Raw genomic sequence first — 26,151 nt, forward strand, 5'->3', positions numbered from 1 at the left:
AAATTACTTTGGGTACATAATTTACAGTGCATTAATTGTGGCACACTAAAACTCTCCATAGATCAGCTATACATTAATCAGACTTTGTGTTGCTCTAAAATTACCTGTCCAACCTTAACTGCCACAACTGCTTCCCTCTATATTATGTCATAAACAATCCTATAGAGCCCTAATCAGTGAGGTTTGAGTCGAATAGCAAAGTGAACGTGTAAGCCACGTCTTGGCATACCCATTAAACTTCGACATCCAACTTAAAAATAAAAAGTGATGTGTGGACTGTATGAATTAGCTTCAGCCACTCATGCCAGTCCATCGTCTTGTTTTGCCCACTGTGCTACTTCAGATATGGACCGGCCTTATCAGACTTGGTTCTGTTCTAATAGGAGCAATCTGTCCTGCCCCCTCCTCAGATAGGTAAAGTGCTTAGTTTTATTTTGGACAGTGTGTTATCTCTCCTGAGCTACCATGGGTTACATGTCAGCTCTTCTGTTAAACAACCAATGTCCTTGGGACATCCTGTAGCATAGAATGGCTGCGTAAGTTTGGGCAGAATGCATTATTCCAGAATGAACAATTCTTTCCAACAGAATCTTTAGCTGCAACAGGCCAGTGTGGATTGTCAAGCAAAATCATAGCATCCATAGCATCAAACCACGGAAAGGTCTCTGGAGGACATTTCCTTCAGTTGTGTTGCTGAGCAGGTTGAACTCTCAAGGAATCAAGTGTCACAGCAAATTAATGAATTGAACAATAATTATATTCTGTGCTCTTTTTGAGTCACGTCCCATATCAGGTTAACATAATATAAGGGTGTGTGAAGGTAACTTTCCCTCATGTAATGTTGGGTTCAACTAATCAAATATTCTGAAAGTCAAGGCTCATATTGTTCCTGGGGACGTGTAGAATCTGGTAGCACAAACAATGGGGGGTATTTTAGAACAGTCTCTATATCTCTGTAACAAGAATGTTTTTAAAATATAGTGTAGTTTCACCTTATAACCACCTTGTTAGCCAAAGAGGAGAACCTGCAAATCTGAAAATTGTAAAGGGCACAATACTAAAGGCACAACAACAAGAACTCTTATGTACATTTAAGGGTTTAATGCAGCATGGTAAAGTGTATGTGTTAATAAGTTCATAAAATAGAAAGGTAGTTTCAATGAATATGGCATTAATTTGACAACATTCGTCTCCACCCACAAGAAGCCAAGACAAAAGGATATATAGAAAAAAAAATGTATATATTCTCTTACAAATAAATAATTTACCATACTTATACTTCGCTACCCCCCATCTTATTCCCAAAAGTGTGTGACTACAAGAGGGCACCATCCTGCATGTACCGCATGACCCTCGAAGAGACACCCTAGAGCGTAAACATAAGAAGGACTGGTATGAATGACACGAGGTGTAGAGGGCAAAGATAACTTCACATTCACTGTCACAAATGTATCGGTAAAAATTTGGACCTAGAACTTCGTTCACTACATAGAAACAAACACTATATCCCGAACTGGCTCTTTGGACATGTAACTATGTTCAGCAACGGTCGGGCACATTGGGACGATTATGAGATTCATAAAATAAATAAGACACCGATTCTATCAGGGAATTAAATATGGCATAGACACTAGAATTAATGCCTAAATGCAATTTATGTATAGCACACACATGGTCCTTGATACTCAAAAGTTCGGACACGAGCAATACAGTCAGGATAGCTGACAAAACTAAATCTATTCTCCCTTTTCTTGTTTTATCTATACTACAGAAAAACCTCTGAAAAAGGAATCTAGAAAAAAAGACAGGTGAGAGCATTAGGCCTCACACTTTTGCATGGAATGCGTGCACTATAAGTTGCAGGGACATTGACGAGACAGCCCTGAGGAAGGCCCCAGACCCGCTTGGGCTCTTGACAAGGGCCGAAACATGTTGGCAGAAGAACAAGGGTACAATTGAACAATTGTCCTTCAGAAAACCCTCAATATTCATGGTTTTATCTATACCCCAGCTACCCATTTAATAAAATAAGACTTCGGGTATACCTTTAGGTATTTTTAACATATCACTTTTCTGGGTCCCTGCATATCCAGTTTTTCTTTATCTAAGAACTCCCATTTCCAATTATGGTTGAGTCCGTCCTGGTGGTATCATCTTACCAGGGTGTAGATAGGCGCCAATGAAGAAGCATGTCACGATAAGTGAGTGAGGCGTCTACTCCAAAATCTTTGGATACCCCTTTAGAAGTTAAAAAATCAAGCAGACAGTACTCCTGATATCTTGTTACAAAGAGGGAACTGGATATAATTCCGTAAAAAAACCCTGTTTAATCAGATGCCTGTGTGATTGAAAATGTTTAGTAGTGGGAGCGTGCAACTGGTTTCACTTTCTCTCGTTCTCCAGTAGTGGTTAAAAGTGTACACTGAGCCTGATTTTGTCTCCTAAACACGAACATAAGCATCAAAAGCAGACAAAGTTAAAACACTGCTAAATATAATTAAGAGTTCTAGGTTTTGCCATTTTCCTCTGGCTTACTTGACAGTACCATGCCAGAGGAGCTAGGGAAATACAAGGAGGGCACTTAAGGTGTCAGTGCAGCAGACAGATGGCTCAAAGTGGCAATACATGTCCTGTAGCTCATGACACTGTCTCAGAATCTTCAAGGACTAAAACAATATGGAAGATTGTTTTGAAAGTTGTAACTGCATTAGTTTAAATCTGTGCATGCTCAGCAAGGGTATAAACTGGAGGCACTTAATAGGTAAAGCAGATTTAATTCATGAGGAATTGACTTCTCCCACAGAGATCTGTGCTGGAGCAGAGTCATGTGTTATAGCATTAGAACACAATGAGAAATTAACCCCTTCAGTGCCCCGCCCTTTCCCCCTCCTGTGCCGGGCGTTATATTAGCGGGCGGGGTTCATGACGAGATAGTCTCGTCATGGAGCACGGTTGCGCTGTGCCCATGACGAGACTATCTCGTCATGGGCATAGAAGAGGTTAAAGCAGGATAAATATTCATACCTGTTCTGAAAACTCCAAAAGAAAATATGAAGTACTGGAGAGCAGGCCTAGAAGATACTAGTCTATAACATTAGCTTAACCACCTATAAAGCTATCTTGGAGCCAAAAAGGCCTAGATGTATATGTTGTGGAAGTGAGACATGCTCGGTAGGTAATTCAAAATGACTCTGCAGTAAAATAATTCGCAAGTGATATTTAGTGGCGCAGGTTTAAGCCCTCTTTTTAATCAAAGGCCTGGTGTTTGTGTAACTTGGCTTGGGGATATCCATGAAAATTCACTGGTGCAGTATTATGTTCAATATTAATATTCTAAATCATTGAGTAAGAGGATGTATAATTTAAACCTAACTTTTCTTCTTTGGGAGGCTATGTTACATAATTTTGTGGTAGCTCATTCATTGGTCCTTCCCTAGCTATAATTCCACTTTCTCACAATTATCTATTGGCATCTTTGGTCACTGAAAGAAAAAAAGCCTCATCATTACAATGTTCTGATGCCTTCTATTCTCTTCGTAAAATATCAGTGGTTTTACATTGCATATTTGCAGTTGGGGAATTCACAATCCATTTAAACCTATGTCTGTTGCTGACTAGTCATTCCTCATTTTCTTTTCCCACCACTGAAATCTTTATTGAGGAAAGAAGATGATCCAGCTACAATTTTTATTGATCATCTTGGTATGGACTTTGAAGAAAAAAGCACCAATGCTATCTCGGGTAAGTCCTGTCACATTTCTTGTGTTGGATATTGCCTGATCTCTACTAAGCTCTGAGAGATTACATGTCTGCCTTTGTTTCGAACTGTGTGCAATTGCTCTCAGATAGAAACACAAAAAACATTTTGTGGAATGCAGTGGCAGCTGTTTATCTTTTAATGTGGTGAGGCGTAAAAGTTGGGTATGACCTTTATGTAGCACGCAAAGCAAGCAAGATTAATGGACAAACCTGGAGTCTGGGGGTTGGGGGGCAGGGGTTTGCTGCTCCTCCTCTTGATAAAAAAATTAAAAAATGACTGACGAATGGTGTATTTGAAAGCAAATTAATTTAGTGGGAAAGCAAGGTTTATAAAGAGGTGGCAACGTATAGTCTTAAATGTTCTAACCAGGCTTCAGGAAGGGCCCACTGCTGCCCACTGCAATCAGTCAAAGAGAAACATGTGCATTCAGGTTTTTCAGTGGGATGGAAAAAGCGAGGGCTCTCTAAAAGGCAACAATGAAAAATAATGTCTGTGATTCCCATAGTGTGCCACCTGACCAGTAATTTGGCTTCTCTCTGAGATGTTATTGCATCCACATATATAACACAACAACCAACATATACCTAGAACCTGCCAGTACTATTGGCTTAGTCAGTGGTTGTTAGCCGATTAAGATAAATGAGTAAAAGCAATGATTTGTTATAAATAATTATCATTGGAAATGTTTTAATTCTGAATTTGTGAGTGTGAAGTAAATATCATTGAGGCCTGTGGAAGGATTATTGGCTTTCAGTTATCTGCGCTTTATGTTAAATGTATGCACAACTCGCCCATCTCCAACCTCATCTCTTTCCTCTTTTCACTTTTTCCCCGAATGCTCTTCCTTATATCTCCCTCACTTTACCACCTCCAAACATACTCTTCATTCACTCACATTTAAGCACTCCGTCATGCATATTTACACAGAATTTCACTTGCAACAGAAATGACCATTGTTACTCCAGTATTGGAACTTTCATAGATTCCCATGCTTGTATCATTCCCCGTCGTCGGAATGGGAGTCCCTCATACAAGCCTGGGAATCTAGGAAAGTTTCTGAAACTGGAGAACCAAAGTTAAAGGTAAGTAACTTGTTTTCTTCTGTGTGCTGTGCCCTGGCACAGCTTGCATACATCCGTACCTAGCACTAGATGGCAGGAGTATACAAAGCATGTAAATCTACTGCACCACATGTCAAGAACAGATGCTTACAAGGTAAGTAACTTAATCCTTACTGCCTGGCATCCATCTCCTGCTTCAGAGTGAGGCAGCACAGGCAGCCTTGGACAGAAGGCGCAGACATGAACACATCTGGGTGTACCCATCACACTTAGGGCATCAGCCACTTATAATTACTAATTCCCATCCATCATCTTCTTTGCCCTCTGTGCTACTCCAGCTAGAGATCGACCATATGCAGATCAGACTTGGTTTGACTCCAATAGGAACAGATCTATCCTAGACTGCGCTCAAATAGGTTACCTGCCTAGTTTTGTTTTCCTCAGTGTGTTATATCTCCTGGACTCACATTGGTTACAAGTCAGCTTTTGTCTTGTACAGTGAATGGTGGGGTTCATTGACTCATTATGTTTAAAAGTTACATTTTATGTTTGAATGTGAGTGATTCCTCTGAAATTACCACTCTACTCTTGTGTTGAACAATGTGCTATCTCTGTTACTGTTAGAGAGGTTACAAGTCAACACTTGTGTTGACGGTATGTGATCTCCTCTCAAGCCCACGGAGATTGTAAGTCTGCCCTTGTGTTGGGCTGTATGTCATTGATTGTTGCCTTGTGTTGTACAGAGTGTGGTCACTGTTCAGGCTGTCACAAGTTACTAGTTGCCAATGTGTTGGTAAACTATTGGAAAAACTATCACACAAGTATGCAAGTCACAGGGCGTTATGTGCGGCAGTCTTGTCTAATACTTCACAGTGTATCATGGAAAGGTGTGCATAAATTGTGCAAACTTTTGTAAACACATGCGCAGAAGTTGTTTTTCATGCACTGTATTTTATTTCAGTGTACGAATTTGACTATTTTAAGATTTTTAAATATTCTTCAGTAGTTTGTGGGAGCTTTTTTGTAAAACAGTTTTATTATTCAACTGTGGTAGAAATGTATAGATACTATAACTACCAACAGACATAAATCCATTTCATGACCAATTTTTCACAAAAAAAATCTCAAGGAAACAAGATTAAAAGAAAAGTGTTGGCTAATGTGGGGATTGCGTTTTGGCATTTCAGAATGTGTCGGTGTGGAATGATGGCACGAGATGCTCGGAATGTGCTGGGAGAGCGGCAGTTGCTGCCACCGCCCAGTGTCATCATGTGAATAAACATGTGTGTGTAAGAAGACACTCCGATGCAGGGAGGTGAAGTCAAGCTGTATTTATTCATGACTAACACAGAGCAGAAGGAATGTGGAGGGCTGAGGGGAAGAGACCGCTCACGGCGGACTCCACTGGTAACTGACAATCAACAGACAATCAACTGTCAGCTGGACGTTCTAGAACACCCAGCTGATTGCATGGCATGAGAACAGTACGGTGTCCAACAGTGGACAAAGCATTAAATACAACACATCTTCCCCCTAATGGAATGAGGAAGAGGAAGGTAGGGGAAAGGGAAGAAGGGGGAGGAAGAGGAAGGGGAGATGGGGTAGAAGAGGAAGCTGGGGGTACTAGGTAAATCAATCGCATATATACGAAAACATTTCGTAGGAGGAACAATAGGCCTCCGAACTCTGCTAATGGCAATTTGGGAAGTGGCATCTGCACAACCTTGGAGATTTTCTGGAAGGGTTCTAGATACATGCACACTTTCAATGGGATGAGTAGACTAATTCTCGTAATCCTCATCTGTGTCAAAGCCCAAATTCGAACCGGAAGTCTGTATTCCTCTTGCCTGAACATTGCTAAATCCCTGGTCTGAGGTTTCTTGGTCGGAGCAGGCAGACCTTTTCCTGGTTTGTTTATGCAAAGACAAAGCAGAAAAATGCCACACCTTGCCGTCACTGAGGAGCGCAAAATTACAGAATATTTTGCGCACGGAGAGGGGTTGTGAGAACCTGTTCTGTCCCTTTCCCACATGTCCGCTTCATTTAACTCTGACCATGTCCCCAATGTTTAAGCTGACAGGTTTGCAATTATTCTTTTTGTCAAAGGGTTCCTTAGAATGGAGTTGATTTTCCTCAACCTTACTCCTCACTTCGTCAGGATTCCATTCAACTCTACGAGACGCTTTCAACCAACCCATATTATCCTTAGTCATAGGGGTCTTGCCTCTCATGAGTTCAAATGGACTATGCCCGGTACTACTGCAGGGAGGGACACGATAGGCACACAAGGTTTTAAGAATTTCAAGTTTCCAGTTCAACTTGTTATTATTCGCTAACTGGATTATTCCTTTAATGACGCGGTTGAACCTCTCAACTGCGCCATTGCCAGCAGGATGATAATTAGATGTGGTCTTGTGGCTTATACTATTCCTTGAGAGAAAGGCTTGAAAGATTTCTGAAGTGAAGTGTGCACCATTGTCACTGATGATGCACTTCGGTAAGCCTTCTCTGATAAAGACGTCGTCTAAGAACTTCCCTAAGCTGCACGCATCTACCTTTCTGAGGAAACCAATTTCTGGCCATTCAGAAAAGTGGGCTATAAGGACGATTGTATTGGTCTGTTCACCATTTTCAATTATGGGACTCAGGATGTCCACTCCCACTCTTTCCCAAGGCATCTCTGGGCACACGATGGGATGCAAGGGGAGTCTAAACGTGACTTGACCCTCGTCAGAGTTGTTACACATGGTGCAATACCTTACAGTCCTTTCTATGGCAATGCTGATACCGGGCCACCAATACCAACCCTTTACTTTTGTCTTAGTTTTTTCAATGCCCAAATATCCCTCATGGCATATGTCCAACAAATTCCTGTCTCAGGTGAGTAGGGGGAACTACCTTACCACTGCTCAAAAGCAAACCATTCTCCTCGGACAAAACGTGTCTAACTTCCCAAAATGGCCGGATTTCCTCTGAAATAGATTTCTTACCTGACCGCCCTTTCTCCAGCATTTTGAGGACCTCACAAATTACAGTATCCTTGCTCTGATTCTTTACCCATTCACTCAAGGAAATACCATGCAATTCCTCGTGTATATTGGCAACACACCAGTCATCCATTTCATCACTCTGATTATCCTGGTCCTGTATTGCCATGCGACTCAGGAAATCCGCCACATCGTTTTTCACCCCTGGCACGTATTGTACCTCATAGTTGGAGTCAAACAACCGTACAGACATCCTCGTGAGTCTGGGTGAGGCAGCATGTAAACCCTTGGTAGTGAAGTACCTTTGTTAAAGGCTTATGATCGCTGCGTAGCATCACCTGTTTCCCCACACATACTGCCGAAAATGTTCCAAACCCCACACACACGCAAGGGCTTCCCGCTCTATGACAGAATACTTCTCTTACGTGGGGGTTAGTGACCGGGATGCTAAAGCTATGGTGTATTCCGCCCCCTTTTCATCTCTTTGTGTGAGGACTGATCCCAGCCCCTTTCCACTGGCGTCCGTTGTGATGATATTCTTAATCTGGGGTCAAATTCATGCAATGAGGACACAGAACACAGTTCTTTCTTTAGCAATTGGAACAATATTTTACAAGTGTCTGACCATACAAACGTATTTTTCAATTTTAACAGTTGTCTCAACTCATGGGTTTTGCTAGAGGAGTCTTTTATAAATTTAGAATAAAATTCAATCAGGCCTAAAAATTAACGCAGTTCATCCTTATTGCAAGGTTCAGGTGCTTTGCATATAGCTTCTACCAGTTCTTTTTTGGGCCTGATACCACTCCCAGGGATGATGTGCCCTAGATAAGTCACTTCTATACAGGCGAATTTGCACTTGCTGTGCTCAGCCATTAATCCTTTCGCGTTTAGGATGCTGAGAACTTGTACCAGTTTCTCATCATGCTCCTTTCTTGTTCTGCCCATGACCAAGATATCATACTGAAACATCATTATGTCTCTTACTCCTTTGAAGATCTCTTGCATCAGCCTTTGAAACATGGCAGCGGCTGATGCCAGACCAAACGGGACCCTTTTGAAGCGGTAGCAGCCGAAAGGTGGGACAAAGGTGATGAGACTTTTTCTGTCCGAATGTAGAGTCTATGGAGGAGAACCATTTGGCACCCTTTGTGCTTGCCAGCATTTAATTTATGTGTGGGAGGGGGAATCGGTCAACAATTATACTACTGTTCAAGTCCCTTAGGTCTACACATAACCTCAAATTACCATTGGCCCTCTTGGCTACAACCAAAGGAGCCACCCACTCAGATGACTCCACCTGCTCAATGACCCCTTCTTCAAGCAATTTGTCCAGTTGCTTCTTAGCTTCGTCTCTGATAGCAAAGGGAATGTTTTTGACCTTGTGTATGACAGGTATAGCACCCTCTTTTACTCTAATTTTGTGTTTGAATCCGCTTAGGCACCCAATTTTCCCTGAAATCACTTTTGGAAACTTAAGTAACATGGTTGTGCTGAAATCTTCTTCCTTGTTTACCATCAAAACAAGATCAGACTTGCAGGGGTCTAACACAATACCCAGGCTGCCTTGGTCCACATCCTAGGACGGAGGGCCCTAACATGGAGACATATAACTTGCCATAGGATTCCCTCCCTTTGAATGCGAAGTTGAGCCTCCTGTAGCCACATACCTCAATAGGTTCACCCATAAAAGTCTTAATAGTTATGTTTGGCTTATCTAATTTTCACCAAAGGTGGGTACAAATGTTTCTTCCCATACTTGTCTATTTACGATGGTGTAGGGTGAACCTGAATCTGCCTCTATGGACATATTGATTCCACCAATTGTCATTTCACAGATGTTTTTTTTAATTGATTACCTTTCTTGTTTGTGACCTGTGATACTGGATCCTCATCAATGTTTAGCACGCACATGTGCAGGTCATCCTCACCAGAGGTGATGGTATTGCTCTCATTACACGTGCCAACTAATTTGACGAAGTTTCCTTTTCTCTTGTTGCAGACTTTTTGAAAATGCCCCATTACCCCACAGATCGAGCATTTAGACTTCCTTGCTGGACATTTTAAGTTGTATGCCATGTGGTTTGTACTACCACTTCTGTAGCATTGCCTCTTATTGCCAACTTGATCTCTGTTTGTGTTGATTCTGCCACCAGTGCTCTTCTTTCCCTGTTTTATGTTTTGTTTAGCATCAACAGTCCTTGCGACCGTGTCTTCCTATTTTTTTTCACCTTATTCTCTGACAGTACTGCCTGTGCACACCTACCTGTGAGATCTGCCCTTCTGGCCACGTCTATGACCGTTTGTAAAGGACTCTCCCCTTTGGCCCACAGGTTATCCTGTATGGTTGTGTTAGATCCTTGCATGACGATTTGATCCCGTATGAATTCGTCATGTAATTCTCCAAAACGACACGTGATGGCCAAGCTTTTAAGGGCAGATACATAGTCATCAATACTTTCATCATTGCCCTGGCTCCTGTGGAAACATTTATATCTGTCCTTTTCCAACACCCACTGTAAGTTTGTAATAGCAGTTTAAATCGTCTATGGCATTTTTGTACACATCTCCTTCCTCTTCATCTCTAGCCTTCTTATTTATTTTATTGTACACCTTTATGCCTCCTGCGCCTAAACAGTGTAAATGAACTTTGTATTTTTTTTCCGCTGTGAAATCCTCATCTCCATCAAAGGTTGAGATGTAATTTTCAAAATATTCCCTCCATTCTTCCCATTTCACGCTAGGCTCTTCTTTACCTGGCATGAATGTCTGTGGAGGAGTTAAGTTCCAAATGTATCCGGAAGCCATCCTTCCTAATATGGAAGGTGAATAGCCTATGCTTTGCTAGAATGTCTTAGAGAAACGCGGAGTGCAGAATGACAGTTTTTGTTTTTTTAAATCAATATCCGGTAAAAGAATTAGCACTGCAAATTCTCAACAAGTAAATACCTTTTGTGCACCCTGCTACTGTTCTTGTGCTTCCGATCGGCATTTCTCAATCCCTATAATTTTGAATCAGTCGGTGTAACAAACCATTTCCCTTCGAAGCTACGATGAGTTCTTTCTGTGAAGATCAAGTTATCCAAGATGGCGTTACGTTGCGTAGGGTGAAGACGCTTCACGCGGTCCCTATCAGGCTGAAAGCTAGACCGCTCACTTAATTCACCATGCAGCACCTCTCTTTGATCCTTACACATCACAACGGTTGCTGTTCGAACCCTTGAGACTGGCAGGACGCGCAATCAACTGTGTGTTAGCAGTGAAGATGTCAGTTGACAAACGGTTAACTGTCAATGCCAACTGCCATTAGCAGATCTTCCACACGCCCCGATTCTCTTTCATGCTTCGCTGTTTATTTCACGGACCCTCCAAAAGTTGTGCTTTTTTTTTCTCGCTCGTGCTTTCTATTCACTCGTAGCACGCCTTGCGTTTAAATGCCCCACAAATTTACACTGGCCTTGTAACATTATCCTCATTCCTTTGTCAGTACGGCCAGTTGTAGCATTCCTTTCACATCTCATTTCTATCCCGAGTTCTTGGTTTTCCTTAACTAGTGTTCTTTCTTCATCCTTGTATATCTTGAAAGTTCCTTTACGAAGACTGCTTGACGTGGGTTCCTGTGTTGGTCACTCGTTGCCAAAAGATTGTAAAGAAGACACTCCGATGCAGCGAGGTGAAGTCAAGCTGTATTTATTCATGACCAACACAGAACAGAAGGAATGTGGAGGGCTGAGGGGAAGAGACTGCTCACGGCAGACTCCGCTGGTAACTGACATTCAACAGACAATCAACTGTCAGCTGGACGTTCTAGAACGCCCAGCTGATTGCATGGCACGAGAACAGTACGGTGTTCAACAGTGGACAAAGCATTAAATACAACAGTGTGGAGCCTTATTTTCAGTGGTGACGAGGGCCAGAACAACACCAGGGAACCCACTAGTGGCAGTCCATGTTGTGCTGCGGGCGGCAAGTTCCTGAAGAGCCGTGGTTGATGAACTGTTGGAGCAGTTGACACTGAATTGCACTGGAGGTGCACTGCCTTGACCCGTGGCTAGGCGCCAGAGCCTGTTCCTGCCATTCAGTTTTGGTGTTGCTGTTTTTTGGGTGTACAGCTGCTGTGCCACGAGCGGTGGCTGTTTGGTGGCGCAAGGAGCACAAGAGGTGTGGCGCATGCAATAGCAGATGTCCTGTGTGCACGATTAGCGTGAAGGGTAGTTGGAAAAGAGTGCGTCTTCAGCATGTTCTACTGCGGCCATCTTGAGTTGGGCAGTATTACTTGGCAGCAAGTGTGTGTGAATCGATGCACATTGTTTTTTCACAGAAACAGACTCAGTGGGTGGTTTTGTGTGTTTGTCTTCACGGTGACAGGCACACCTAGTGTTCTTCTGGACATAGTGATGGAGTAGGTACTTTTGCAGGTAGATCTGCAGGTATCTAATTGGAGCTGGGCAGGTCAGTGGCATCATCATAACATTTGGTTATTAAAGGGTTACTGATCTCTGTAGTAAGTGTGCGCACATTATGGGAAACATTTCTCCACTTCCATCATTTTTGTCTGTTCCTTATTTGGAAGCCATTGATGGGGATACTTATTCTTCTAAAAAGAAAAGAGTGTTATTGGTATATAATTTAGGTGCGGAAGGTAGAAGTGTGCTCAAAACACTTCCTATGGAAGCTGTGTTTATTCGTATAGGCTTTAGAGATATGGAGATGCAGCCGTAGTTGATGATTGTGCCTACTTGGTCTATTTTTTTAAGAAAAGATTTGATCCCAGAAAGAACGTGGTACTTAAATGTCATACCTTTTTGCAGCGTTGTTAAGCTCCTGGTGAACCAGTGGATGATTTTGTGGCTGTGTTACGTATTTTGGCTATAACGTGCAATTATCGTGCCATCAGAGATGGGATTATACGTTACCACCTGATTCTGTTTGCACCTAAGTGATTTTATAGGTTATCTTAACTATATTAATGATTTTCCCAAACTGAATAGCAAAAATGGTCCAGCACTCCTTTTTACTGACAATACCATGCTATTATCCAGTACTCCGTTGGGTTTGCAAAATCTCTTACACATGTTTAATGAATTCTGCGACCAAAGAGGGCCGGAAATAAATATTCAAAAGACCAAATACATTGTATATCACCAACACAAAGATTCTAAGGACAAATCTCATTTGGAAAGTGTATATCTCTTGGACATGTTCAAACTTTTGATTATCTAGGTCTAAGGGTGGTTAATTTATTAGTTTGCGGACCACAAATCCAAAAGAGTAGCCTCTTAGTGGAGCGTAGAGTGGCTGGGATTTTGACAATGTATAGTTCTACAAAGTCTAGTCAGTTCCTCCGGCCTTAGAAGTTTGCATGCTCAAGGTCCAATCTGCATCATTATATGGAGCAGAAATACGGGGAATGACTAACATGGGTAGTTTGACCTTAAAGAATAGCTTACTAAAATCTTTATTAAATCTTTCTCAGAGCCGAACAAATCAATTCTTGATCTAAAAGCTGACTCCCAAATTTGAATGTTATCTAGATGAGGTTTACACTCCTTTTGAGAAAAGTCTTTATGTTAAATTCAGATTTGGTATGTTAAAAGCTTTTTCTTCTGAATGGCTTCCCTGCTTTGATGATCCTTTCACTTGAAAGTGTTGTACCAACACTATTTAGCACATCAAACATGTTACATGTTTGCCCTATTTACTTTAAACCCAGGAGGAAATGGATTTGTCTACTATGCCTGAACCTTGGCATAATACATTACCATTAGGAATTTTTAGATCTGATACTAGCAGCCATAGAAGTATTTGGTTGGAGCAAACTTTTACATTCTTCTTAGATGATTTTGAAGTAGTGTGCAGATCTTATGTGAGGACCCTGGAATCTAGTTTAATCCCCGTATGGCTATAGATGCATATGTCTTAAATATTTTTATGTATAATGATTTCTACTTCTAGATTAAGTAAATGTTTGTGTGCCTTTTCCTATTTTGCACATGGTTACCATCGACTTGAAATCTATGTTAATAGCATTTGCTAAATGCCCATTTCATATGTAGGAAATGGTTTATAAATGTGATTTGGAAATCACAGTTAGGAAATCCCTATTTGCAATTTCCTATGTTGGGAATTGCAAAATATGATTTCTTCAGGGTGGAAATCGCATTTTGCGACCGTGTTTTCACCTTTGTACATGCCAAAAGGCTGTTTAGCATTTCTTAACAGCCTGAAATAGCGATTTGGTCCATTAAGAAATGCTAAATAGCTTTGTACATATGGCCCTAAGTCAGCCATTATGGCAACGTGTATATATGTCTTAAATTGTTTTAAAAAATCTTATGTATAGGGAATTGTTTTTTTATTTGTGTGTTTTATTGGGCTGTGCTCCAAAATAAGCATTTTCAACTGACTCTGCATGTTAGGCCTCGTTTTCCTGTTGAAAACCCAGATTAGGAGCTATTAACCTCACATGGTAAACACCTCACCCTGGAGTCCACCTCCTAAGCACTGCAGCATACCAAAGTAAAGTCACTACATAAATTGCCCAAACAACAAAATCATTGTCAAGGCAAAAGTATTCAATGTTGTTATGTCCATTCAACAGGTGTCTTCAGTGACACAAGCAGCTCCACAAAGTGATCCAAATCCACTTCGAGATTTCAATAGTCAGTCTTTATTTCAAATTTACACAGCAGCTGATGTGCGTTTCGCCCGGCAGGGCTTCCTCAAGGCTGCAAAAATTACATATAAAGACATCAAATTGTGCCTAATCTTTCTAAACACATTCATATAAATTCACCTATTAAACATAAAAATATTTTTTCATCTCCAATGACTTTGAGAACATCCGTGTACAGAACCATCACCAAATAAAACAACACCAACCAAGAAAAACTATTTTGATAAACCCATCAGGGTTTTGTTCAAAATACACCGAAAAAGTGATGGAAATTAGTACCATGACCACAAAAAGATCATATTAGTATATGCTTATTGGCCCCAACATGTGGAATTAGGTTATTTGAGTGTAGAAAAAAGTGCCTGCTGTAACCAACAGGAGACAGTTAATCCCTATAGCTCCCATATTTGTTTAAAGAGTGAGACAATAAGTTCTCACCTTTTAGAATGAATAATTCTTTTTTTGGGTATAATCAGTCGATCTTCTGTAGAACATTTGTCCTTATTAGGAACATGTCTTTAGGATTCTGCAAGGGAATCCACATATAAGTAAACATTCAAGGTCCATATACAGTTCACAAGAAAGAAAGTAAAGTAAACACCGCAAGTCTAGAAAAGCGAGAGCGACACCCTAGAGTAGTGGTATGTATCACCTTTGGTACATACCCCACCCTATTCCTCTCAACTTATAATGAAGACCATACATGTGAACATTCAGGCCTCAGCTTCCTTGCTGATCATTTGCAGATATGGAATCCATTAAATTTTGTACTTGTCAGAGAGATCATAGATAATAGCTTTAAACAAAAATATATTTTGATACCAGATGATTGTTAATAAAGAATTGTATTGCCAAATGAATAAACATAACACAAGGTAAAAAAGAATTATGGGCCTTATTGCGATAGCAGGCGGACAAGCTTCTGACTGCCATCGCAGCGGGAGTAAGACCACCCAACAAGTAGTCAGAGGTCCCACCTGCCAATTTAGAATGTGACCGCTGTGTAGGCTGTTCGGCACATCCCTTTTAGGTCAAGCCTAGCGGCAGCGTGCATACACTGCTCGCTCTGGGAGACTGCTTTAGTAGAGTATGGGAAAGAAGCCGCGCCCATTCTCCTCCCATATGTTTCATTTGCCTGTGTCATTATCTTACGTAAATGCTGCCTTCCGATTCGTTAATACGCTTGTTAGTACCTCCTTAGTACGGCCTTGTCTTTATTTGTACCCTACCATGGCAACTGGCCCTTTTACTTCAGTTGTTACATGGGACCTGTTATTTAGTCTATAAGCATTATGTACTTCATTAAGTTTCTCTTACTGCAGGCCGGACATGCACTGGTTCAGCTGAAACCGCTTGTGCTTTTTTTTGTTTAAATCTTTTTATTGAACATTTTGTACATTTTACAGCGTACGACCATAACAATGCCTATGCACCATAATCAGATATGTGTAAGTGCTACATCCAATACTCTGCCAAAGAGAAAGGAAGACAGATGGGTTGTGTAACAAAGGTTGAAAGTGGACTCCTGCCGGTGTCTGTACAAAAGGCGCAACAGCGCTTAAAAATCTTAACTCTAGATGGCTCGTGGAGATTTCAGGTGCGGTGTGTCTTAGGCCAAACTGTGGATATAGGATACAACAAAACGAGGACAACTTAAGCAAAGGAGGGAGGGAGAAGTCGTGAGAGACCTGCTGCCATGTCTAGTATATTCAGGGATGCCAGGGCTATGTGGACCAAGTGACAGCGGATTACTGAGAGAGGGAGAGGGTCATGTCACTTTGGAGGTCAGGGCTACACATCACCTCTATCAAGGGGGGTGGAATGGGTTGTGTATGTTTAAGCAACACGGCCTCCCCCGTAATACGGGTGTCTACTTTCAGTCACTTTAACCCGGCTTTATCTCGTGCCTGTTTCTACCCCCCCCTGCCCGCCCCCCAAGTAAAATGGATTTAGAAATGATTAGTGAATTAAGTCATGTGAATTCCAGGTAGCACATAATCCTGCGCTCATGGGCTGAAGCTCACAATGGCACACCAGTGTTACTTGTCATCTGTACTAAAGCCACCTGACGGGTTGTTTTAAAAGCCTGTTTTATTAACAACAACACCACCATCAATACCGCCACTTCCACCAATACCACCTCTACCAATACCACCACCACCAATATCACCACCACCACTACCACCACCGCCAATACCACCAATACTACCACCACCACCAACAACAATGCTACCAACAGCAATACCAATACCACCACCACCACCAATACCACCACTAATACCACAGGCACCTGCTTTCAGTCACTTTAACCTGGCATTATCTTGTGTCCGTTTCAACCGCCCCAAGTAAAATGGATTTAGAAATGATTAGCGAATTAAGTCATGTGAATTCCCGGTAGCACATAATCCTGTGCTAATATGCTGAAGCTGACAACGGCACATCTGTGTTACATGTCATCTGTACTAAAGCCACCTGACGGGTTGTTTTCAAAAGCCTGTTTTATTAACAACACCACCAATACCACCACCATCAGTACCACCACCTCCACCAATACCACCACCACCAATACCAGCACCACCGTCAATACCACCACCACCACCGCCAATACCACGACCACTAATACCACTACCACCACCACCAATACCACCACCACCACCAATACCACCACTACCAATACCACCACCTCTACCAACACCACCAATTCCACCACCACCAAAACCACCATAAAAAACACCACCACCAATACCACTGTCACCACCACAAATGCCACCACCAATATGACCACCACCATTACCACCGCCACCAGTATCACCACCGATACCAACACCACCACCAACTCCACCACCACCACCACCACCAGTACCACTGCCACCAATACCACTACCAAAACTATCACCACCAATACCACCACCAATATCCACCACCACCAATAGAACCACCACCACTAATACCACCACCGCCAATACCACCACCACCGCCAATACCACCACCACCACTATCCCCACCAATATCGCCACCACCATCAATACCACCACCACCACCAATACCACTACCACCACCACCAATATCACCACCACCACCAATACCACCGCCAATACCACAACCACCAATAACACCACCACCAATGCTAGCAATACCACCATCACCAATACCACCACCACCAGTACCACCACCACCAGTACCACCAGTACCACCACAACCAATAACACCATCACCAATACCACCACCAATACCACCACCACCAATACCACCCCTACCATCAGTACCAGCACCAATACTACTACCACCACCAATATTGCCACCACCAACAACATTACCATTGGCAATACCACCACCAATACCACCACCACCACCATTACCAATACCACCATCAGCACCAATACCACCACCGTGTGCTAGGCACCATGTTGTTTAGGAGGGCACCACACGTGCCCCCAGGTCACATTGCAGAGGCTTATGGGGGCTCTTCTAGGGGCCCCCAAAGTCCCATTTTGATAGCCTTTCCATGGCAGTCGGACAGCCATAACAAGGCTGTCTGAAACTGACATCCTAATCCCTATGGCAGTGCCTCCGCAGGCACCACCTCCATTGTAGGTATTAGACTCCAACGCCACACCAACGGGCTCTTTGAGCCTGTCGGCGGCAGTGGTCTTTATTCCTGCCCTAAGCAGTCCGACCGCCAGTACCATAATCCAGCAGTCGGTCCGCTGCCCTAGATGTTGGATGGACAGCCACCAATGGCCTGTCGCTGGCGGTCTTCCTGACATCGTAATCGAGCCCTATCATTTTTAAATCCATCACAATAAATGGAACCAACAATTGGAACAAATGATTACAGCTGAAAATGTTGGCAGCAGTTTGTATTTTATCCTATTGTTTAACATTATTTTTTAATTCAACAGTTGGTTACTTTGGGGAGCCCACGAGCGATCAACACAAATGACCACTTCCTGATTCAAAATGTTGTCTAGTTTTCAGAAATGTATAGCTTTTTGGGTTCACCCATTCATTTCACACCAGAACAAACTGAAAGTAGGTCGATAGTGTGATTTCGTGTTCAATTTTAGTTTGTGATCTAGTAATGTCCGATACTTGACAAACCTGAAAAGCTGCTTTGATATCAACATCTATTGCTTTCTCTACAGAATGAATTCCTTCATTTTGGTGTGGCAACACATGTTTTTCATGCTGTAACTATTTTGCTCTGAGCCTCCCAAAGCAAAATGTTGTGAAGTTGGGCCCCGTCTAAAACTTTATGGCAAGGATTGGGGAAGCAGGGGGGACAGTCCGTAGCGCAGGGGGCAGAGCTTATGAGACCATGTCAGTGATACTTTATACGTAGTTCATAAGCCTTAAAAAATGTGAGTCTTAAATAGGGCAAAACCATCAAACACAAACAGAAATTGATAAAAAAAACTCTTCTTCCCATGATTTAGATATTGTGAGCCCCTCACACTCCTGGGCCCAGTGCAACTACATATGCTGCACTAAAGTTAACTGTGGCCCTTAGCAGCAGGCTAGCTCTTTTGCTTGTGCTGGGGAGATTAAGTGAAATGTCCAGAATCACAGACTGTTGAACCAACACTGAGACTTGAACCTGGTTCCCCCATTCTAAAATAAGCTGTTCCTCTCTCTCCCACCCAAGGTGCTGTCCATGTTGTTTCTCTCCTCCCCCTCCCTCCATGTTGCCTCCCGCTCCCACCCTGTAATAAGCGGAAAAAAGTCCTGTGACGATGTGGCCATGCCACAGAGCCCCCACCTACATCTTTCATCCCTGTTTCTCCATAGGCCCTCCTTCCGTGTTGGGGACCCATCACAATAAAAAAAGAGATATGATGCAGTGTAGCACATTTTCTTTTGTTAATTGGAGGGGGTGTTCTGTTTCAGCCAGGCTGCACAACAGCTGCCCTGGTGTACATCACTTCCAGGACATCTTCATACACAAGTGCTTGCAGATGCATTTGCACTCTTCTAGAACTGCAGCAACAGACCTCTTGGGGGTTCATCCCACAGTTTGAAGACCTTTTCACTAGTGGAAGATGGCTGTATGGAGCAGCTAGCTATACAACTCCATGGATGTTTAGCCTTCATCAGTTTTCTTCTCGAGTATTGTACCCATTGGATTTCTAATGTTTTGTCTACATCATAACCCTGTACAAAAATGCGGAGAATCAAACTAGTAGAACATGAATGTTTACTTCCACCTTTTGAAAAGCAAGAAGTAATGTATTCATCTGTGCAGTCAAAGCAGTGGAATCTCCTAAAGGTTCAATGTCCGGATAATGAGGTTTGTATTTTGAACCCTCAAAATGACTTTTATTTCAGTACATGCAGCAGGAACAGTACTCATTAGTACCCATGCAAGTTTTGCAGTACCAGCAGCATAAAATATAGTGTGGTAGTATGAACTGGTCAAATTACACTTATGCCTGCATGACTGACATCTTATCACACTTCCATGCCCCCATGCTTTCTAGTCTCCCTCCTCTTCTCTGCTGCATTTTCTTTTTCTTTTTTATACGTTTTTAAACATTTTTTAGACCTTTTAATTAATTAAATGTATTTATTTATGATGTGACATGTATTGTATTTTTAAATGCTTTTAGGTAATCATACAATAAAGAATTACTCAGTGCAGAATATTCTAGAAAATCTTATTTGTTTAACATGAGGTCGTACTCACAGTGTGACAGTTCCCCATTGAACCCAGCAAAGATCCAATGCTCTAAAAAGGGAGATTTCCAGCTTTGATCGCTGCATCCAAAGTGAAAATTGGTTAAATAATGATGATCTTTTTGTCTTTGGCAGTTGATCTCTTTTTAATTATAGCAGTTTCCACTGCCTAGAGATTATTCTTGTAACTGTGACCACACAAAAGGATTACTGTATCAGCCACTATATGAAAGAATACTAGTAGGCAGAATTACCAGCAGTAACATAAGAAAAGGTTTTATCAATTTTGAATGCCTCACCATGGGTATTACAGAGCACCTTTGAGTTAAACGGGTGAATGCATATTTAGTAACCCCAAAGGCTTACAGCTCCAGGGCAATGTTCTTTGAAATAAACATCGGTTTATTTATTTTTTGTTCCATTTCTGTTTATTCAGTCATCAATCCTGTACTGTTTGTGTTTTGCACAGCATGTGCTAGTTGATGATGTAGTCTAACAAGAATATTGAAAGCCCGCCGGGCTTTGGTGCAAGAACTAGTGGAGTGTTAATAAAGTGAGCATGGAGTGACTGTCTTCATACCACTACTCCTAAAGAAAAATGTTGGTGTCCCTCTAGCTTCATGTTTTAAGTGGCATGCAGTGTGCCTTCCATGTTCCAACCTGCTTGATTTTTATAATCGATGCAAGAAATTGGGTTACTATTTGAGGGAGGGGGCCCTCTACTCAGGTAGCAACCACAATCCTTGTCAGAGTGAAGTCACAGGCAATTTCCAAATTAAACTGTGCTCCGCTCTCTGGTAGCTTGATACAGAGCAGCCATGCTTAACTTAAAGGGAATGGGTAAAGTATTTGTGCAGCACCTCTATAGTAATAAAATGATAACACACCTCAAAAGGGATCCTACTCCAGATTAGGAAAAAGTGAGGATTTTAATAAACAAGACCAAAACAACAAAAATCCAATTAATACAATCGGATGTGCATTTTAAAGTATTTAAATGAAAATAGTCCTTAATGTCCAAAGCGCCACTTGTGGCAATATGGTCGTGCGAGACCAGGGGAAAGTCACAAGTTTAGACCGACTGTGATGGTGAGGGGGTCGGATACAGGGAACAGGTTAGTCCTGCTGAAAATGTACCTTCTGAGTCCAGCACAAAGAGTCCCTCAGCAGTAGAGGGGTCCTTGAGGAGCAGAGAAGCATCGCAGACTGTAGTCCATTTAGTGTGAATACTAGCCTGGCATTGCGGACAGTCATCGCTGTAGCGTAAAGATCCTGTTGGATTTGCAAGTGGACATGCTGGAGCTGTGTTGTGGCACTCCCCGTAAGCATTCGATGCTGCTGCATGAAGGGTTGGGCTGATGGAACTTTGCTTTGGCGGGCTGTGCGAGTGGCAAGGTTTTAGTGTGGCTGCAAGGAGCCCACTAACTTCAATGTGGCATCTCTGATGCCACACCAAGGGTCGAGGACCGGAGGGGCATCACTTGTTGGTTAGAGGTCTGTGGCAGATGGATCTGGGTGCTGGTTGAGGTGGTTTTGAGTCTGTTATGTCCCTATGGCTGTGAACAGGAGGCCAACAGACTTGCCCTTCAAATTCCTCTGGGAGTCCTCAGTTCAGGTGCAGGTCCATTCCCTCTGACTCAGGCAGGAGGATAGAAGGACAGCAATCCAGCAGAGTGACAATCCTTTTAGCAGCACAGTTGTCTTTCCTTATATTTATACCAGGTGCATCCTTTGAAGTGGGAGAAGCTTCTAGATGCTTCCCTTTGAAGTGCACAAGTTTCCTGCATCCCCTAACCTGGCTCCAGACTAACTACAGGGGGTATGCAACCCTTTGCGTGGAGGCAGGATACAGCCTACTCAGGTGTAAGTAGGGCGGTGCCCAGCTCCACCCTTCCTTCCTGCAAGTGATGGCCCATCTAGGCACACCTAAGCCCTCTTTTGTGTGTGGCTGTCTAGGAGGAATACACAAAGCCAACTGTCAACTACCCCAGTCATATGATCCAGAGACAGTCTGATGGATATCTGAGGCAAGCCTGTGTAATTTCTGTATTGCGGAGTATACATTACGGGCGTTATCAGGAATGTAAACACAACAACTGCTGCCGATGGCACGGCAGGCTCCACCCCTATCACCAAGAATGATGTCTAAACCCATCCGGTTTTGAAGAGCAACGAGCCTCATAGCCTGAAGCTCGACTGTAATATTTTGCAGTAGTATTAATAACTCCCTTAACTACTCTGGCAAGGCGACAAATATTACGATTATTGAACATAGGGCCCCAGAACCGCAAAATGCCCTTCATTAAGTCAGTAAATTGCTGCAGGGAAGTATCTGTCTGAACTATGTCTTCTGGATTGACAACTCTTTTGACTCAATGCAAATGGAGATCCCTACGATGTAGCCTATGTTCCTTGTGATAATTAGACGGTGCAATGTAAACGGGGGGCAAAAGAAAGGAAACATAACACCGGCCAGACCATCCTCTGGGAAACCATGTATAAGCATGTTCCCCACAAACAAAGTATACATTTGGAGGTGTGAGCAAAGGTGGGCTACTAGTAGTGTTCAATCGGTTTGTGTGGTTACAACTGCTCCGTCCTACTGGAATGTTCCCTGAACCTTCAGCACAGAAACTAGCTTTGGTATTGATCACAGGGACAGGCATGGCTTTGTCTTCAGTGATATTTCATTAGTATTCGGTAATATTAAATCCTTGAAAATCCTACATTTCTTTTTGTAACCAAGTGACATTCTTATTATCTTCAAAAATATTCATACAAGCTTCTGGATGTAGGGTACCCTCCTTTCCATCTGTCCCAGGTGTATATCCCTGGTGTATGACTATATACTCCAACTCTGCTTCGTAATCAGACTACCATTTTCATAGCATCAGCATGATAGTGCATGTACACCATAGAAAGCAACTGGAACAGGCCTCATAGCTACCTAAATATGACTGGGGTATTGACACCAGTAAATCATTCTTGTGCATAACTGAGGGAAGTAGCCTACACATCCAACAGTTCGTGACATCAGTGGTGCTGTGTACCTGGTGAAGCATCTGCAGGAAAGTCTGCCTATGTCGCTCTTTATGCGAGGACACTGTAACAAACAGGTGCTCAGTTGGAGCCGGGGTAGTCCCTATCAAAGTGTGCACAGGATGCTGTTCTTCTAAATACCACACCACCCCAAATAGTGTTATCATTACTATGAGAATAACTACTACTACTACTACTACCCTACTCCCAGTAGACCAACTAGACCATACAGGACTATTCTGCTGCAATGGTGGGGCCACTAGGGGCTGTTCCTCCTTCATGACTGCACGGCCAAATGGGTACGTAGAAATAAACCTTAGGAATTGAACCCACAAAAATACAACCGACCAGAGGGGCACAAGTCACCCAGTGTTCTTCAGAGCCTCAATTGTAGACTCCTATTGTTCATCAACGACGGTGCTGTGAAGCACTCCCACGGGGGAGCTGCGCGATCGCAGCTCTTGCTGGAAAACAAATCCTCTTCTTTCAGGCTAAGGCACCCTCCCTCCTGGGCAAGTACCCTCAACGATCCTGTCCAGTGTCCAGGGCAGTGCACCAGTGTAGCTCACTTTAATCTAATGCAGGCCTCTTAGACATAGCACCTACTCTCTAAGCTTGAGTCCTTCCCTAACTCCTGAGCTGTCCTACTGGCACACTGTCCTTCCGTCGGGCCACAGGTTGTACCTGGCCACCCCAGGCACGTCTTCATCAACAAAAAGGGGAAGAAATTCAGGCTCAGCAGGGCATTGAGACTTCGGTTTCAGTGCACCAGAAGTGAGAGCATCCAGGGCAGCCCTTATCTCTAGGGGGACTGCCTCAAGTAAGGCCACGTCACTTTCTTCGTCTGTCTGCGCCCATCTCAATCAGGCGCCAGAGAAGAGAACTAAATAGGGCACTTGCTCCCCTTCCTGGTCAGCAATGCCGTCGAGGACCCACCGATCATACGGGAGTGGGAGAGGGATCGTCTTGACGTTCACCCAGTGCTTCTGGCCTTCAAGCTTTAGTGCGGTGCTGGTGGTGGCGAGTAGGACCAAACGTGGCCCCTTCCATCGAGGCTCCAGGCAGCTCTTTCGCTCATATTCTTCCCCAAAACAGTCTCCGGGCTGTAGCTGATGCCCGGGCCCCTCTGGTATGGTTTGCAGCGTGTCATGGATCTGTTGATGGATACAACAGAGATATTTAGTTAACTCATACAGATAGTCCACAAGCAGGGGGTACTCTATCTCGGGGAAGCGCTTGGGTCTTGGGACAACCCAGACGTTTGCGGGGCATCCAAAGACCACCTCATACGGGGACAATCCTGTTCTAGAATGCGCTGATGCTCTGGTAGATAGCAAAGCCAAAGGTAGAGCATCGGGCTATCGCAATCCTGTGCTTTCTTGAATCTTCGCTAACTTAAATTTTAGAGTATCATTGTACTTCTCAACCAGGCCTGCTGACTGAGGGTGGTTCGCGGCATGAAACTTCTGCTTATATACAAGCCTTTGCACACCAATTCAATGACTTTTGAATTGAAGTGACTTCCGTTTTCACTCCAGATCAAACATGGCAATCCATAGTGCGGGAAGAACTCCTTTAAGAGTGCCTTCGCCGCCGCCATAGCTGTATTCTCATTTGTGGGATAAGCCTCAATCCATTTACTGTATGCACAAATCCCTACCAGCACATACTTCAAATTGTTAACTTGTTCCATTTTGATGAAATCCATCTGGAGGACCTCGAAAGGGAAGGAAGGCGGTGCAAAGTTACCTACAGGTGTAAGGGGGCCCTTCCCAGGATTATGTTTCATACAAAATATACAGTGCTTAACCAGGTGTGTGGATAACCGTTTAGATATTATTGTTCTGCCATACTGGGTCCAGTAGCTTACATATTCCTTTGGCACTAATGTGAGCGGGCCGTGGGCCATGCTCACAACAGGGAGCACGTAGGCGTTAGGCAGCAACCATCTCTGTTTCCCAGACAGGTCAGTCCAGCACCCATCCTCATCCAAACGCCCTGTACTCTCCTCCCATATTGCCGGTTCATCTACGGTCGCCTCACTCTGTATTTTCCTAAAACTGTCTAATGTTTCGTCAAACATTCCATGGTCTGGGACCCACCTAGCGGGACCTGCCACAAACATCTTTTTCATCTTCGATTTAGCTGTCTCCTTAGCTGTCTGATCTGCAAATACATTTCCTCTCCCCACATTGTTACTGCTTTATGGGTACTACACTTTATTGTTGCTAATCTGTTGGGAAGTGCTATAGCTGACAAAAGTCTATGTATCAGAGCGCCATGCTGTATTCATAACCCGCGCAAGGTCAAAAACCCTCTCTCTGCTCAGAGGCGCCCAAAATTATGGGCCACGCCAAAGGTATACTGGCCGTCGGTGTAGACATTGACAGTCAGTTCCTCACTCAACTCACAATCCCTAAGGATGGCAACCAACTCTGCAGCTTGGACCGATTGGTATGGGATACGGGATGTCTCGACTACAGTGTGTAACATTTTGATTGCATAAGCTGCAGTGGTAGTGCCATCTGGTAGTTTGAAACAAGAGCCATTGACATATAGTTCCCCTTGGGGGTCAGATAAGGGACCATCAGTCAGGTCTACCCGTCCTTTTAGTTCTTCCTCAGTCCGAAATAAACAATCATAGACATCATTGTCCTTTTCTTCCGAAGGGAGGGGTAGTAACGTGGCTGGGTTCAGAGTAGCACATTGTTTGATGGTAATGTGCAGAGCAAATAAGGTTAATTCATATCCAGTCAGACGCGCAGTAGTAAGGTACTGCATCTTTGTCTTATTTAATAGCGTATCCACAGCATCAGGTACCATTACTGTGAGATCAGTATCAAGGACGAGCCCTGCTGATTGTCTGATAGAAAGTTCCACCGCAGCAGCAGCTCTCGGGCAACTCGGGAGACCTCTGGCGATGTTATCAAGGATAGCAGAGAAATAAGCGCAGGG

At 43.2% G+C, this 26,151-nt stretch overlaps 1 protein-coding gene across 9 annotated transcripts in view; it reads left to right on the forward strand.

The window, feature by feature from the left end:
- LOC146785760 (uncharacterized) overlaps positions 1 to 26,151 on the forward strand; it is a 135,084-nt gene that overhangs the window by 68,175 nt on the left and 40,758 nt on the right. For 5 of the 9 annotated variants that reach the window (XM_085635008.1, XM_085635015.1, XM_085635010.1 and 2 more), the window contains one exon: positions 3,667 to 3,741. In XM_085635008.1, the coding sequence (XP_085491134.1) occupies positions 3,667 to 3,741 (75 nt within the window). The remainder of the gene's footprint in view (positions 1 to 3,666; positions 3,742 to 26,151) is intronic. The other 4 variants (XM_085635009.1, XM_085635016.1, XM_085635011.1 and 1 more) reach the window with 1 other exon arrangement.

The sequence above is a fragment of the Triturus cristatus genome, chromosome 11, assembly GCF_964204655.1.
Source record: "Triturus cristatus chromosome 11, aTriCri1.1, whole genome shotgun sequence".
NCBI lineage: Eukaryota > Metazoa > Chordata > Amphibia > Caudata > Salamandridae > Triturus > Triturus cristatus.